The sequence below is a fragment of the Convolutriloba macropyga genome, chromosome 5 (assembly GCF_964194025.1).
Source record: "Convolutriloba macropyga chromosome 5, txConMacr16.3, whole genome shotgun sequence".
In the NCBI taxonomy this organism is placed as follows: domain Eukaryota; kingdom Metazoa; phylum Xenacoelomorpha; order Acoela; family Convolutidae; genus Convolutriloba; species Convolutriloba macropyga.
In genome coordinates, this window is record NC_134472.1 from 39239229 (window position 1) to 39251357 (window position 12129).

Here is a 12129-nt window from a genome sequence, read left to right on the forward strand (position 1 = left end):
AAAAAGTTTGTCGAACAATTTATCACAAAACTTGGTCCTGGTTGAGAATGTACAGCATGTAATCGGTTGCGGTTGGATCTTTACTTTTTCCTTACCTACAGTTAAGTGTGAATTTCGTGTCATGTGCGAAACCCTTTACCTGTGAACTATTTTTTAATTGATCGCAAACGAAGTTTGTAGCAATTATATTTGTCATGTGTTCTTTTTTATGCAATTTTTTGCTTGACCAATTTTTTTGTCAGACCCAATTGACTTTTTGTCCTCAAAAACGGGATAAACAGGTAGCGCCCAGCGGGCATTAAGTGCTCTTAGAGCCTTTCAGCTCACTAATCTCCAAGTATGCGATTCACAGAAACTGTTTTGGAGACTTACATTTATGGTGTGATGGTCTTACAGGTTGACACCCCCCCCCCCCCCCACATTGCCCCTCCCTCACTTCCCCCAATCCCCACCCTTGCGCACATACATCATCGTTGAGGCCGTACGGCACCGTTCAGCCAAAGACCCCTCCCCCCTCAGCCCCCACCGGTGCGCTCACGTTACGCCCCTTCAATTAAGCTAAAGCTAGACTCACTAAAACGTAGCTAGCTACTGACAAAGTTAGCTACCACCGCTCGCCGGTCGTTTGAGAGCAAGTTAGTCGGTTATGTTCTTTCGTTTTAGCCCGAGATAGTGCAAGCGTGTTTCTTGGGTGATGCGGATAAAGTGCGGTCCATACTGTACAAACAGAAAGATGACATCAACATTCTAGATAGCAAGAAGAGATCACCTCTACATGCAGCCGCCTTCAATGCAGAGTCGGAGATTGTAAACCTCCTGCTTTTATCAGGCATGAGATTAATTATAGAAAAAGTTGCGTTCACGTGTTCAAGATATGCTGCAATAATGAGCACTTGCTTTGTTCTTAAGATTTTAGTTGTAACGTTAGTGATGATTGACGGATGATTGTAGTAAACGCTCCTTCATGAATTTCCCGTGTCACCATCCGCTTGTACAAAGTTTTTGTGTGGTAATTCGTTAACCATTTTGATGATCGGCTGATCATTTCAAGATTCTTTGCCTGTCTTTAGGTGCCAAACCAAATTTAAAGGACAGCCGATGGCTGACTCCTTTGCACAGGGCATGTCGGTCCAGATCAAGCGAAACAGTGAAAGCGCTTCTAGAACACTCTGGTGACGTTGTAGCCCGTGACAAAAACTGGCAGACGCCACTGCATATTGCAGCTGCCAACAATTCCATTGGTGAGTCACTGTTTTCATAATCAAATATAACTTTTTGTCATTAGAGAAATTTCATCTGCAAGAAGTCTTAATCCATTCTGAGAACCTTGCGTAGAGGTTATAAGTGGCATGATTTTTGCTTTCATGCTAAATCATTGTTTAATAAGAAAAAGGGCAGCTGAAAACAGGCTACCAGCCCTAATGCTGTTCCACTGCGATTACGCAGAAACCACAATTTATTTATTTATTGTTTAATAGCCGCACAGCGATAGCGTGAATGAGTTTTTGGTCACACTTGACTTACCTCTCTCAAAAAAGACTTCCTTACTTTGAAATTGTTTTTAACAATTCAAAGGATTTGAATTGTTTTGGGGCGCTGTCTTTTTTACGACTCGAAGAGGAGTATTGGAGAAGTCCTTTTTTAAAATCAATTTAATTGGAGTGATTTTTGAAGCAGGAAATCAAACGCGTGAAAAAATTTGAGTGATTTTGGTGCTGAACAAAATTGAAGACCGTAGCGAAAAGAGAGTTGTTTTTGTTCATACCGCCGTTTTTGAGAGAGCGAGAAATTGATGTGTGAAAAATTTTCTCTCAGCGAGCGAATTTTTTTTGTTCACTTGCGGCTTTTCAAAGCAGTTTTTTTTGCAAATTTTGATGGTTATGAGGTTGATTATGATATTGTATTAATTTTAGGCTTTTTCGATAGGAATTGAAGGTTTCAAGTAGTTAATTTGAGTTTAGTGCTAATTTGGAGGTTTTTGATCAGTTTTGCTGATTTTTAGACGAAATTTAATGATTTTTTGCCTGTTTTTTTGTTTCAATGCTTTAAGTGGGATTTAAATAGAAGCTTGTTACTTAAGGATTATTCAGATACCAATTGACTAAAGTTTTCTTGGTATAAATCTTTTTTTCTTAGGAAAATTGACAGAAAAATTATTGCAGTTTTTGCTTATTTTTTGCAGTTTTTCTTTTATCTTAGACAAGTTCCTTAGCCTATTATGACTTGCCCATTGTTTTGCTTTTTATGGCGTTTGTGGAGGCTCAAGGTTCACAATAGTTGTTTTAGTTGTTTAGTCATAAGTATGGGCAATTTTCTTCTTCGAGTCGTTTCCGGAATTCTTCCGGCTATGTTATTAATCAATTTTATTGGAGTGAATTTTGAAGCGGGAAATGAAACACGTGAAAAAATTTGGAGTGATTTTGTTGCTGAACAGAATGAAGACTGGAGCGAAAAGAGATTGGTTTTTTTGTTCATATCGCTGTTTTCTAGAGAGCTAGAAATTGAGGTGTGAAAAAAATTCTGTAGGCCAGTGAAATTTTTTGTTAACGTGCGGCATTTTGAAGTGGTCTTTTTCCCTTTTTTTGGTTAAGAGGTTTGGTTATGGTTTTCTTTTAAAGTGTTGGTAGTGGTTTGATGGTTTCTGGAAAGTTAAATGAATTTTATGCTAATTCGGAGGTTTTTCATGTATTTTACTGATTTTTGGGCTAATTTTTGCGATTTTTTGAATTTTGTTTTGTTGTACTGCCTCAAGTGGGTATTGAAATGACCCCTCTTACTTGAGAAATTTTTTGTTAACAAATATTTTCAGTTTTGTGGATATGAAGTAATTTTTTGTTGAGAAATATAAGGAAATTTGGAACTATTTTTCTTAATTTTTTTTGCAGTTTTTCGTTTTTTATCCATTCCTTAGATAAATTTCTTAGCCTATTATGATTTGCCTATTGTTTCGCGATCATCTGGATACCATTTTGGCGGAAAAGAATTTTTCTTTGGATTTATGTGCTTTTGTAATATAAAAAAAATTTGTTAACTTTCTCGAGTTTTTTAGTCAAAGTTGTTTGTTAGAGCTTATTTTTCATGATTTGGCATCAAGTATTTTAAAAACTTCTCATAAGTGGTTTTAGTAGGAACTAGTTGTGTTGATTAAGGAATTTTGATAGAGATAGTTATTTTGGGGTCTCGATTGATGACAAATTATCATATTTTATTAGATTTGATTTTACTTTTTTGTTTTATGGTTTTATGGTTTCAATGTAATCCTAAATTGGCGGAGGCACGTTTTGTCTGATGAGTAGTTGAATTGCATTCAAGTGGATTTCTACTTCGAGTCGTTTCCGGAATTCTTCCGGCTATTTTTTTTAAGATCTGTTCACACATTTTCATGATTTTTGAAGTCAAATTGGAGTAGTGATTTTGGTCGCGCCGAAACAGGAAGTGGAGCGAAAAAGCGAGTGGTTTTGCGGCGTGGAATTTTTTTTGCTCTAAATTTAAAGTATAGTAAGAAAACGGTGTTTGAACAATTCGATTTCTCGCTGGTGGTTTTTTGTTCACATGCGGCAATTTCACTTTGGTTTTTACTGTTTTTTCAATTTTTTGGATGGGATTTATTTTAAATAGTTTTCCCAATCCATTCATAGTTCATTATAGGCCTAGTTTTTGTTAGAATCAAATTTGCATTTCTCGCTAGTGGTTTTTTCCCGCTATAGGCATTTTGACACTGGTTTTCTGTTTTTTTTTGTTTTTTATGTTTTTTAGAAATGGTTTTTCCAATTCACGCATAGTCCGTTCTAGGTCTAATTTTTGTTCAGTCGATGAAACTTCTTCGAATTGTACGTCAGGACTTGTCCTGCTATGTTTTTTTTTAATTCAAAGAGATAAGGTCAAGTGAATGTGTGTCACTATAATTGAAGGTTATTTGAGAGCAGCTAATAGAAACAGCAATAAGTTACACAGATTCTTGATCAAAATTTAACACCTCAGCCTTTAATGGAACCAAGAATTTTTTTGGTCTGTCTTTACTGTTTTTTTAGACTGCAGATCTACGAAGCTATTGCGGCTATTTTCTGGCAATCTGCCAGCTATGTTTTCACTTGTTCTTGTGAATAAAATTGAGAACGTGTTAGCGAATTGAGGATTGTTCGTGTACTGTTTTGCGAACTTTCAAATCTTACAAATCTCTATGAGAATTGCTTTTGGTTTAGGTTGTGCCGAACTGCTTATTCCTCACTTGCCCAATATCAACGTAGCTGACCGTCCGGGCAAAACACCATTGCATCATGCAGCTATCAATGGACACAGTGAGGTTAGTCCACTTCACATGTATAGAGGACGCTATTGTATCTATGGTGACCATTTAACGAATGAGTTAAACTTTAGTATGTCAAAGTCTTTATGAATCACTTTATTGCTGTTGTTAAGATGGTGTCTTTGCTACTGACCAAGAATGCTAACGTCAACTCTTCCGATAGAACAGATAGACGACCTCTTCATTGGGCAGCCTTAATGGGTACGTAGTGTTCCTCTAAATTGAATGAGTTCAACTTTGAATACCGAATGAAATGAAACAGGCTAAAATTATTAAAAACGATCATGGCTATTGTCTAGGTTATCCCGAGGTTGTGAAAACATTGCTTTCAAATGGTGCCGAAACAACGTTCAAGGACAAAAAGGTAATTTCAGTCTGTCACTTTAATTCAAAATATTAAAATGGAACTGAAGCTGGAAATCACACGCATTGATCAGTTTGATAAAACATTCAATATTATAGAGCAATGATTCAACAATAAATTTTACAAGCATGAAATATACGTGGAATTGAAATTATAGAAGCAATTAATTACATGAAATTGCAAAATAATCTTCAAATGAAATCAGGAACCTTTTAGATGGTACCAGAGCCGAACTTCTTGTTACGGGAAATTCTAATATCGATTCAGAGCAGCTGAGAAAGTTCGAACTTAAAAAGCCTGTATTAGAAATCTGAAACTGCATGGCTTATTAATGCGCGCGGTCCTTGCAGCTGTTTTTTCAATATGTAAATAATACAGGAAATTTCGTGTGAAAAATTTGGTGCTATCAATGGCTCGCGAATGAAGTTTGACGGGAGTTTGACCCCTCCCACTTAATCCCCCACTCTACCTCATTCCACCCGTTGCCGCGCACACTCCCCGGCCTTCCTCGCCAGTTGTTTCAGCAGTCAGTTGGCCTGACTGTCGCGTTTAACGTTATTGCCCGGCTACAACCCCTCTCCCTACGGACAGGGACTGAACTGAAGCAGGGCAGGCAACTATAGAAAAGAGACCTGTCAGTCGTTCGAGAGCAAATCGTCCGACATTAGTCGATTATGATTTGCTAGTTGATACGAATCTCTAATTGATCTCAAGTAAAGTTCGAAGCAATTATTATAATTGGTTCTTTTTGGAATGCAAATAAAAACGCTCGACCGTTTTTATTCTCGAACATTTATTACGCTTGCTTGAGTGATTTGATTTTCGATTTTATTTTGAGCTCACCTTTTTGATTATTAGGTGATCGAAATTGCTCTTGTAAGTCGGATTATTAATTGCTCTGGAACAAGTTTGAAGCAATTATTGTAACCGTGTTGGTCTTTTTTATGAAAACTTTTTGCTTGACCGTTTGGACTTTTCGAGTGACTTTTGCGCCCTTGACGTTTTCGGTTTGTTTGATCTAAATTTCTCTCATTTGCTCTATAAAAGTGCGCCGAAATTGGTGTCATTAATTGCTCTCAAACGAAGTTTGTGGCAATTATATTAGTCCTGTCGGTCTTTTTTTAATGCGATTTTTCGCTTGACCTCAAAAACGGGATAAACGGGTAGCGCCCAGTGGGCATTAAGTGCCCTTAGAGCCTTTTAGCTCTGTTTCAGCTCACACTGTATTGGAGACTTATTCTTATGGTGTGAAGGGCCGTTCTTAGAGGTTGAAGACACCCCCACTGTTGACCCCCCCTCCCATTTTTGCCCCCACCGCCCCCCACCACGCTGTCCCCCCCACCCCACTGATGACCCCTTCTCTACCCATCAGCCCCCCGGTAGACCACTCATCCCCCCCATCCCCCGCCCCCGTGGAACAACCGATCGCTAAAAACACGCAATTTTATACTAATTTTCACAATTTTTTTCAAGCTTTTTGACAATTTTTGTCATTTCAGCCGTAGATGTCAAGGAACCTCATCTAGGGTTTTATAATAGTTTTTTGCATAGTTTTTAGTGGTAGTGGAATGGTTTTAACATCACAAATTTTAGCAATTTTTGACAAAACATGCAAATTTTTTCAATTTTTTGGACATTTATTTTTCATTATTCACGTCTTTTCAAAAGCAGAGGCCAGAAAACGTCCTTAAGGGTTTGATTATAAGTTAGTGAAAAAAATGCATTTGCTACGGATTAGCTTTCATTTTTTTAATATGACAAATTTTATCAATATTTTTGATGAAACTTGCATTTTTTTCATGTTTTTTGAAAATTTTTGTCGGTTTTTAGGTTTTTTCAGCCTCAAGAGCCGAGAAACCTCATCTAGGATTTGAAAATAGGTTACTGTATAGTTTCTAAATGTAATGGAATGGTTTTCAAGATTTTTTAACCCCACGAATTTTAGCATCTTTTTGACAAAAACGTGCAAATTTTTTCAATTTTTTGGACATTTATTTTTCATTATTCACGTCTTTTCAAAAGCAGAGGCCAGAAAACGTCCTTAACGGTTTGATTATAAGTTAGTGAAAAAAATGCATTTGCTACGGATTAGCTTTCATTTTTTTAATATGACAAATTTTATCAATATTTTTGATGAAACTTGCATTTTTTTCATGTTTTTTGATTTTTTTTTCGGTTTTTAGGTTTTTTCAGCCTCAAGAGCCGAGAAACCTCATCTAGGATTTGAAAATAGGTTACTGTATAGTTTCTAAATGTAATGGAATGGTTTTCAAGATTTTTTAACCCCACGAATTTTAGCATCTTTTTGACAAAACGTGCAAATTTTTTCAATTTTTTGGACATTTATTTTTCATTATTCTCGTCTTTTCAAAAGCAGAGGCCAGAAAACGTCCTTAAGGGTTTGATTATAAGTTAGTGAAAAAAATGCATTTGCTACGGATTAGCTTTCATTTTTTTAATATGACAAATTTTATCAATATTCTTGATGAAACTTGCATTTTTTTCATGTTTTTTGAAAATTTTTGTCGGTTTTTAGGTTTTTTCAGCCTCAAGAGCCGAGAAACCTCATCTAGGATTTGAAAATAGGTTACTGTATAGTTTCTAAATGTAATGGAATGGATTTCAAGATCTTTTAACCCCACGAATTTTAGCATCTTTTTGACAAAACGTGCAAATTTTTTCAATTTTTTAGACATTTATTTATCCTTATCCGCGTCTTTCCGGACGCAGGGGCCAGAAAACGTCCTTAGGGGTTTGATAATAAGTTACTGAAAAAATATCATTTGCCACGGAATAGCTTTCAATTTTTTAAAATGACAAATTTTATCAACTTTTTTGATAAAACTTGCATTTTTTTTCCATTTTTTAAAAATTTTGATCGGTTTTTAGGTTTCTCCAACTCAAAAGCCACATAACCTACTCTAGGGTTTGATTATAGGGTACTGCATAGCTTCTAGATGTAATGGAATGTTTTCAAGATTTTAATATCAGCCATTTTTAAAAATAATTGCAGTTTTTTTAGGTTTTTGAATCTTTTTAAATCTTTTTTAATCGTTTTTTCTCGCACCAGGGTACTTGGGACCTCCTCCAAGGTTTGATGATAAGCTGTCGCATACTTTCTAGAGTTAATGGATTGGTTATCAATATTTTAAAGACTCCTGCTCTTAGCACTTTTTTGATAAAATTTAATTTTTTTTCAAATTTTTGGAAAATTGTTATGTTCCAAGTTTGTGGATCTTTGAGCCAGTGACACTATTTAAAGCTGGGAATAGGGATACTGGATAGTATCTTGAGACAACTAAATGTATTTGAAGATTTTAAAATCTTAAATTTTAGCAAGATTTCTTGCTATTGCTTTCAAAATTTTTGAATAATTTTGTCCTTTTCTGAGTTTAGCGATCATTAGTGGCCAACGAAGTTTTTCGTCTTGCAGATGGGTTACTTGACATAACTCCAGGACAAAAAATAATTTGGAACATTTCCACTGCGAAATCTGGAAGCTTTTATTTTTGGTTTTGCAAAATTTTGCAAATTTTTTAAAATATCAGTTTTTTTTATTTGATTTATTTACTAACAAAGCTGGAAAACTATAATTGGAGAGTCGAATCAAGCTAAAGCTAGGCTCACTAAACTGTGGCTAGCTACTGACGAAGCCAACCACTCGCCGGTCGTTTGAGAGCAATTCGCCCGACGTTAGTCGGTTATGTTTTTTAATTGCTCTCAAACGAAGTGTGTAGCAATCATATTAGTCGTTTTGCTCGACCCGATTTTTCGTCTGATGCATTTGACTTTTCGTCCTCAAAAACGAGATAAACACGTAGCGCTCAGCGGGCATTAAGTGCTCTCAGCCTTTCAGCTCACTAGTCCTCAGGTATGCGATTCACAGAAACTCTTTTGGAGACATATACTTATGGTGTGAAGGGCGGTTCTTAGAGGTTGACCCCCACGTTTAAAGTGGCGTTTCAGGAATTATCTGACGAGTAATTGTTCATTTAGGGTAATCAAGCTATACACTTTGCGGCTTCCTCTGGTCATTGTGGAGTTCTTCTTCTACTTATAGAAGCTGGGTGTGATGTGAGTATCATTCTTAATGCCTTAAATCTGGAATTGTCACGATATCAACTTTATGATGTGGCTTTGTCTTTTATAGATATAAATACTGCAAATATGCCACAATATCTTTTTTTTATTTAATTGGTTACGTCAGACACCTTGAAAGACTCAAGTCCGGGTTATTATATGCCAGATTCCAAAGTTCAGGATTATATAACTTCCAGTGTGTGTTTCAAGCAAGGTTACGCGACTCTGCTTTGAATTTCCGACTTACATCTCTTGAAATGCTTTGCGGTTCTCAAAAAAATCGAATTATTTTGACTTAGTAGGAGTGACGTAAAGTATACTAATACTTCAGGTGAATGTGTCAAATGTAATGGGTGATACACCTTTGCACCTAGCGTGTGTTAACCACCACACACAGGCAGTGAATGAACTACTAATGAATAATGCAGATCCACACTCCACTAATGCAAGAGGGTACACTTGTCTCCATTACATATCTCCTTTCGAGGGTTCCAGTGACATTATCACCAAGTTGATCCTAGAAGAATGTGAAGTGAACAAACCGGCTAGGAATGGCCAGACCGCCTTGCACTTGTCTGCACTAGCTGGACGCTTGGATCACTGCGAAATTCTTATCAGGAATGGTAAGCAAGGAAAATTGAAGTTACAAAACTGACATAGCAGTGACTGAAAATAAAATAAAAGCAATCAATGTTTCAGACCCCGTTTTGAATGCAGAAGTAGGATAGCTCTAGAGGATAAATAAGTGGTAGACCGTGATGTATATCTATCTCTATGAGGAATTTTGATCGCCGGGTTTGCCTTTTTCAAGAACCTTTGTTAAAAGCCGATAATTGTCTATTGGTTTAAGTTTGAAATTATTTTTGTTACAAGTATGATATCAATATCAATGTTATCAATATAAGCTACTAAGTCGTTATTGTATGGAGGCATGGCTTTAAGTGAACTGATTGCAGTTCACACTACGCATTTGCAGAGTGTATAATCACTTCATTTAAAAATAACGTTTCCATTCTATGCCGACTGAGTAACTTGATAACATTCATCTTGTTCATCTTGTGGTATTGACATATTATGTTTGGAAATAGATCGTTCAGGTTTAACTCTAGGGTATATTTAGGTGCGTGGCTTGAGTGTGAAGACCAAGATGGAAATCGGGCACTGCACTTGGCTGCATATGCAGGTCACTCTGAAATTGTCAGTCTGCTGATTGAAAGTGGAGCCAAGTATAGGAGGTAAGTGGGATAAAAAGTGCTACAGAGGATCAACAAGAAGGTTTCGTTATGTCTGTAGCCTTGTAACGCTCCATGCCCTATCATCGGAAATGTCTGCTCTACATTTTGCTATAAAGAATAAGGTGTAACTGAAAACAAAAACGAGAGTTTGAGTTTCCAATTTATTGACATCAATTATAACAAGAATAACCGTGAAATAGTTGCTTCCTTTCTAAGTGGAAAAAGATCAAGAAAGTAAAGGGTGTTGAAAAGCTGGCAGTATAAAATTTTTGGAAGTACGTTGAAGAGAATAAGTTTTCGCAAGCTCAAAAATAAGAATTTGTTCAATACCCTCATATAGAGTTTTTCATCTTTACAACCGTCATTTCAAACGGTCAATAGTTTACAGATGCTTTGAGGACCCTTTAAAAAGTATTTTTAGCTGCGAAGCTGTAAGCCGAGCGGAGCTATATTGCGGTGCTCTTGGTTTTTTTACTACTCGAAGAGGAGTATTGGTCTTCCTAAGGTTTTTTTAACCGGAAGTACTATTTGTTCAGGTGGCGTTTTGACCTAATAGTGAAAGTGAGTAAAATTGCTGTGTGAACTAACTTTTTGAGCGAGAGTTTTTTTATGCGCTGCGTTATGTTAGTGACTTTTTGAATTTGAAATGAGTTTTGGAGAGATTGGCACATATAGATGACAGTTCTTAGCCGTGTTTTCGTCCATTTGTCCCAATTTTTTTTGTTTGGTTTTTGCACAAATAAATTTTGATCGATGCCGCATGAATATGCGGCCATCTGAAACCGATACCACAATGTTTTTGAGAGCCGAATAGTGCTTTTCACGTGCAAAATGGCGCATTTCTCAATTTTGTCAATTTTTGGCTTTATTCACGAATTTCTTCATTTTTGGATCTTTGAGAGGACTTTTTCTTCACCAAATTAGTAAATATGGCAAATTCTTTTTAATGGTTCCTGAATTGGATGCCTCTTTTGACGTGAGGTATTTTTGTTTAATAGCCGCGAAGCGATAGCTGAGGCTATTATTGGCCTTCTCTTGGTTTTTTATTTATTTGGTCGTCACAATTTTTGTTACGACCATATGACGTCACAACCACTTCAAGTCTGCTTTTTGTTCATTCGTTCATGCAATTTCAACTGAATTGCGTGCGTGACGTCATTTTTCACTCTTAGTGGAGCTAGTTTTTTTAGTTCATTCGCGTGATTAAATTTTTGGTCACACGTGACTTACCTCACTCTCAAAAATGACTTCCTCACGCTGAAATTGACTTTTCGTTGCTTTAATTCAAAGAGATAAGGTCAAATGAGTGCTTGTCACTCTAATTGAAGGTTATTTAAGAGCAACTAATAGAAACAGCACTAAGTTATGCAGGTTCTCAATCAAAATTTTAACATCTCAGCCCCTAATGAAAATAATAAGTTTTTTTTGGTCTGTCTTTTTACCTTCTTTTTGAGACTACAGATCTATGAAGCTATTGTGGCTATTCTCTGGCAACTTGCCAGCTATGTTTTATTAAATTGTGCACATACTGATTCGATTTTGGGAATTTTGTCCAAGTTTTCTAAGTTTATTGTTTAATTGCCGCCGTCAGCTTTTCAACGGCTATTATTTAGGCGCTCTCCTTTTTTTTAAATTCGCTTTACCTTCAGGTTTTTGGTTTTACATAAGTCACAATTTTTACGCTTGTCTACTGGCTTACTTCACTCACTGTTTCAACTGAATGGATTTAAGATGCTTTCACTCACTGAATTACCCAATTATGGTTTTTGGTTTCGTTTTGTTGCTAATTGAATTGTTTTTGACAATAACTCTTTGAAATTAATTGAAAATGTTTACCATATTTTGAACATTTCCAATTGTTTTACTATTTCGCAGTTGAGCTCTTTGCACTTTCTACTGATACAGGAGGATGGCCATCTAATTGTTTTATAACAAAAGAAATAAACCTCGATTGCTTAATAACAAGAGAATCATATTTTTACCTCATTTTTTAAAACGGTTTTTAGAGTCTCCAATTTAAGTTTTTAGTTTTTCAAAGTGCTATTTTTTATCTTTTTCACAATGTCTGTATTTTCCATATTCTAGCATGTTTCTTTCAACATTCCCTTAACACCTATAGTTTTATTTACACCGCCTTTATTAGA

The 12129-nt window shown here is 36.1% G+C and overlaps 1 protein-coding gene across 1 annotated transcript in view; it reads left to right on the forward strand.

Annotated features, from left to right (window-relative positions):
* LOC142340364 (uncharacterized) overlaps positions 1-12129 on the forward strand; it is a 269135-nt gene that overhangs the window by 174092 nt on the left and 82914 nt on the right. The window contains exons 3-10 of the mRNA XM_075390938.1: positions 664-829; positions 1071-1241; positions 4203-4303; positions 4420-4507; positions 4606-4670; positions 8667-8744; positions 9082-9373; positions 9871-9985. Of these exons, the coding sequence (XP_075247053.1) occupies positions 664-829; positions 1071-1241; positions 4203-4303; positions 4420-4507; positions 4606-4670; positions 8667-8744; positions 9082-9373; positions 9871-9985 (1076 nt within the window). The remainder of the gene's footprint in view (positions 1-663; positions 830-1070; positions 1242-4202; positions 4304-4419; positions 4508-4605; positions 4671-8666; positions 8745-9081; positions 9374-9870; positions 9986-12129) is intronic.